The sequence below is a fragment of the Drosophila eugracilis genome, unplaced genomic scaffold (assembly GCF_018153835.1).
Source record: "Drosophila eugracilis isolate 14026-0451.02 unplaced genomic scaffold, ASM1815383v1 contig_2154, whole genome shotgun sequence".
NCBI lineage: Eukaryota > Metazoa > Arthropoda > Insecta > Diptera > Drosophilidae > Drosophila > Drosophila eugracilis.
Window position 1 is genome coordinate 9,258,776 of NW_024573038.1, and position 4,563 is coordinate 9,263,338.

A 4,563-nucleotide genomic window follows, 5' to 3' on the forward strand; every position below is an offset into this window, starting at 1 on the left:
GCGAGAATTAGTTTAAATTTAAATTATACAAGAAGAAAGTGTAAAAAAACACACGCATTAAACAACACCCACACGATGGAAACAAACAAAACATATAATTAACTGAAACGGTATACTGTAAATTGCATATATAAAAACTATATATATCTGGACGCCAAGCGCAGATGATGATGAAGGAGACGAAAAGTAGGAGTAGAAGTATAAGAGGAGGACGAGAGGATAGTGGATTAGAGTTAGGATGAGCGTTAGGAAGAGCTTTTAATTTTGTGTGTTTTATGTTGTCTCTTGTATTCGTATAATCCTAGGGAAACATTTGTACTTCACACACTCACACACACACACACAGATACTGAACATACACACACACACACACAACCCACAAACAACCACTCACATAGCCAATTTTCTAATAATGAAATACTTAAACGAAAATGTGTACAAATTAATAATAATGCTTGTAAAGAACGGGAAAGCTTTCTACACTCACCAACACAACACAACAAAAACACAATTGATTTTGCACGTTGAAACGATTTTCGATAGGCTTAAGTTTAAAACAAAATCGATTAAGTAAAAAGATAAAAAAAAACCATTATTAAACAATGAAATTATTTTTACCTGTGTATTTTAATTAGCATAAATTGTGTAAACAACAACAAAAACAACAAAACCTACGATTACAAAGACGTTTTCTAGTAATTATTCAACACATAGAAACACACAACAACTCCCCCTTCCCCCAACACACACACACATGCATATCTTTTAAGTAGTTTCGATTTCATTTTAGTATTCTATTTTTTGTGTAATAAACCGAACTTATTTGCAAACCTTTGATTTTTCATTATTTCATTTTCATAAATTTATGTATTCTTAGAATCCTATCGCTCAGATATCCCCGTTTATATCCATCCCTTAGATCATCCATATCTATATATCACGCAAGTGCACACGCTGTATATAAGGAACCGCTTACAATCATTCTTTAAGAGATCGATCGATAGATATTATCGTGCTTGCCGAGTTTTTCCTAGCTAAGGTTTCAGTTGCCACTCTACACACACACTCTCTCTCTCATTCATTTCCCGGGAAATTGAAAAGCCCCCCGGGCGCCAATAAAAAGCAAATAATTATAGCAATAATTAAGTGTAAAGCACAACAAAATGTTTAATGATTAAAAAATAAAAAAAACCAAACTTGAAAAATTTACCGCAACAATTGACAACAAGCATTCATAGCAAAAAACAAGAAAAAAAAACAAAAAATTGAAAAAATATATATTATGGATTAAAAACCAAAATGGGAACAGTTTTTTAATAAGCAAAACTCAGTTTACGAGTTGAAAATTTTCTAAATAACGATTAGCTTAAACTAAGAAGAACAAAAAACCAACCACAATTCACTTTGAAAATGGAGTTAAGGAAATGCGAGCGACTACAAGTTATACACACGTTCATTGTAAAGTTAATTAAGGGCAAGTTCAAGGCTTGAGAACTAATTAAAGTTTAAATTAAAACAAACAAACAAAACAAGAAAAAAAAAACCGAAAAAACCACAAAAAGCAAAGGAAAATACAAACAAAAAAGTGCATTAAGCGTTGACGAGGAAAACCATTTACTAGCCTAGCCTAAAAGTATGCAATTATTAAGTTAAATTAGTTTCGAGGGCATTCACACAACAAAAATGGAAAAACAAGAAATCCAGAAAATCGAAGGACGAGGAGCAATTTGAAATGGGGACAGACATTTGTTTATAAAACAAATGAGCGCATGTTATAGACGCCATAAACACTATATATACATTAATATATATATCGAGATTGGGTACGAGAGAACTTGAATGTCAAAATCTAGCTACAGAATTGCATATTATATATATATTATATACATTAAATATTATATAATGGGCAAAAACAAAATGTTGTTGTAGTAAAATTACAATTAAGTTTTGTTTTGCTACCAAGTCAGAAACGAAACAAGAGCAAAAATCGATGAGCAAATAGCAAAGGTCAAAAAAATGGGTCAAATTTTAAATGTGCAAAGCAAACACGACAAAAAAAGAAAAGATAATGAATAAAGAACAAAAAACACAAAAAGAAATGATGATGATGAACAAATGAACAAAAACGAAATGCAATTTTTTGTAATTTCTTTACAGATTATAGATTTGTTTGGCAAGCAGGCGATAACAAATACAAACTAAAAAAACCATTTTTCAAATAAAACTAACATCAAATTTAAAACTTAATGTTGTTTTCTTAGGAATACTGTACTGGTCATATTAATACTAATATCTTGGTTTTAGAAGGCTTTACGTATCGGGCGTCCAATGATCTCATAATATTCGTGCAACATCTTGGTGAACTCCTGGCCTCCGGCATGACAGCAACTGCCCCAGCCAGTCATTAAAAGTTCCATTTCATAGGTGCTGGTGATGTTCTCCAAGGCATCTGTAAAGCAAATTTGGAAGAAATATTATTGATTTTGTATAACCGCTGACCCAATTCTCTACTCACTCACTACCGTCTCCTTGACTTCCCACTCGACATCGTAGCGCCGGCTGAGGAACTGCAGCACTGCCAAAAGCTTGGAGCTGGGCAAATTGAGTGAGATCCTGTGCTGTGCCACTATATCATCATCCATCCAGAGGGTCAAACGACTAAGCATTCGGGCAGTGTTGTCCCTAATCTGGGTTAGTTTTGCCAAGGTTTGGTTCATCGTGGCCAGAGGACGCTGAAGGCGAAGATACAAATTGTTGATCCGTTTCTCCGTGATCTTAAGCTCGCGCCTGGACACCGCATTGTTCAGTAGATCCTCAGTCTCAAATAATTTGAGGTTTAGGTTCTTGATCTGCCTCATGGCCACCACGCCGTTTTGGATTGCTGTTTGCCAATGCTCTACATCCTTCCACACTTGCTCGGACATGGAAAACATCTCCATTATGGCTTTTGATAGATTCATTTTTGAAACAAAATTTAATATTAATCAAATTAAAAATGAATAAATTATGGAAATTAAAAATTAAAAATGAGAAATAGTCATCGATATTAAGGCGCTCTATTTTGCTTCGATACCAGGAAGCTCCAGGGCTAACTTAGCAACGTTAGTGTGATTCTTTCAGGGCTGCTATTTCGTAAATGAGTTAATTTGCAGGGTTGCATTTGATAACTAAGCATAATTAAGCTTATAAGATAGGTTAGAAAATCTTTTTTAAATGTGTTACACGATAAAATGTTTTACTTTTTTAAAAATCTATTTTTTAAAACTATAACCATACATTTTTGTTTACATTTTTTCTTAAATTCTCCTTTGGCATTACCTGCCTCCTTTTATTTTTCTCCTTTTACCATTGCATTGCGTGCTAAATTGATCAAGTGGCCACGATTAAGCAGCCAACTAACTTTAGGCGCATTAATTGCGATCATGTTGGCCCCCTACCGCTACTACACCGCCCCCTCTTTTCCACTATTTACAATTAGCTGCGTGACGAAGGCGCTGGAAAAAACTAGGAAACAATTTTCACTTGGATTATTTTTGGTTGGGGATTGGGATCTGGGATCTGGGATCTGGAGATGAAGCTGAAGTTGGGAGTCTGGAGAATGGAGAATGGAGCTGGTGCTGTCAGGCGGCATGAATTACTGTGCGTTGATTGCCTTTAAGGCCTGATTGCAACAGCAACAACAACTTTGGCACAAATTGCTGGCTGCTGTTCTTTACATTTTTTTTTTTTTGTAAAGCGGCATGCGGCATGCGGCAAACGGGTTTTCGGGAGGTTTGTCCCCCAGTTTTTCTTTTTTGCTTCACCCCCCAAACCGACTGCATTAATTATCAACAAATCATTTTTGCAGCACCGAAAGCCACATTTATCAGCGATTATGCATGGACAAAGGAGTCGGGCTCATTGGACAGCAGACTGAGGAGATGGGATGCTCCACAACTGGCGGCTTGCAAGTGTCGCCCGACATGTGTTGCTGCCTCTTGTCGATGTGGATGCCATGTGGATCGAGATGGCGATCTTGACGTAGAGCCGCACAAATTTGTCAGAAAGGAGGTGAGTTCACTTAGAGAAAAATTATGGCTAATTTATCTTTATAATAAGATATATATTTCTATTTTTTACTTTAATACATTTCGACTCTTATTGATATTTCGAATAAGTTATGGACTTAGAAAACTTATCATAGTTAAGACTATCGTTCCTTATACTTGATATGCAGTTCTGATATAAATTTAACAATTTCCTCGATATTTTTCTCAGTATCTTTGGAGGGCCCTGAAGCTCAGGGCGTCGGCGACATGACATGGCATTGATAAGCGCAAAAAAATCGAATCGAATCGCCGCCGTCTCAGACTCGCAATTAAGATATTTTTATGTAAATTAATGGAAGCTCTGAAAAGGAGAAGAGAGGCTTCTTCGTGGAATGGGATGCGGAGACGGGAGAAGGCATTCTGGAGAAGCTGGAGCATGCGTGCAACTTACAAATAAGTACAATGTCCCATCGATTGGTTAGCTCCAATTGCGCATTTTTAATTGGAAAGCTTGGAAAGATGGAACCAAAAAGCC

The 4,563-nt window shown here is 36.0% G+C and overlaps 1 protein-coding gene across 1 annotated transcript; it reads right to left on the reverse strand.

The window, feature by feature from the left end:
• Positions 1-3: 3 nt before the first annotated feature.
• On the reverse strand, positions 4-3,607 carry LOC108114217. The gene is made up of 2 exons (XM_017225044.2): positions 2,516-3,607; positions 4-2,449 (listed from the first exon to the last, which is right to left on the reverse strand). The coding sequence occupies exons 1-2, from the start codon at positions 2,958-2,960 to the stop codon at positions 2,301-2,303; spliced, it is 594 nt and encodes a 197-aa protein (XP_017080533.1). The 5' UTR covers positions 2,961-3,607; the 3' UTR covers positions 4-2,300.
• Between the last annotated feature and the right edge of the window lie 956 nt (positions 3,608-4,563).

What these genes read in the sequence shown, in the direction of transcription:
- LOC108114217 (XM_017225044.2), bottom strand. Translation starts at nt 2,960, where the DNA reads ATGAATCTATCAAAAGCCATAATGGAGATGTTTTCCATGTCCGAGCAA. An exon ending in AGTCAAGGAGACGGTAGTGA is followed by an intron (nt 2,450 to 2,515) that starts GTGAGTAGAGAA and finishes TTTGCTTTACAG; the next exon opens with ATGCCTTGGAGAACATCACC.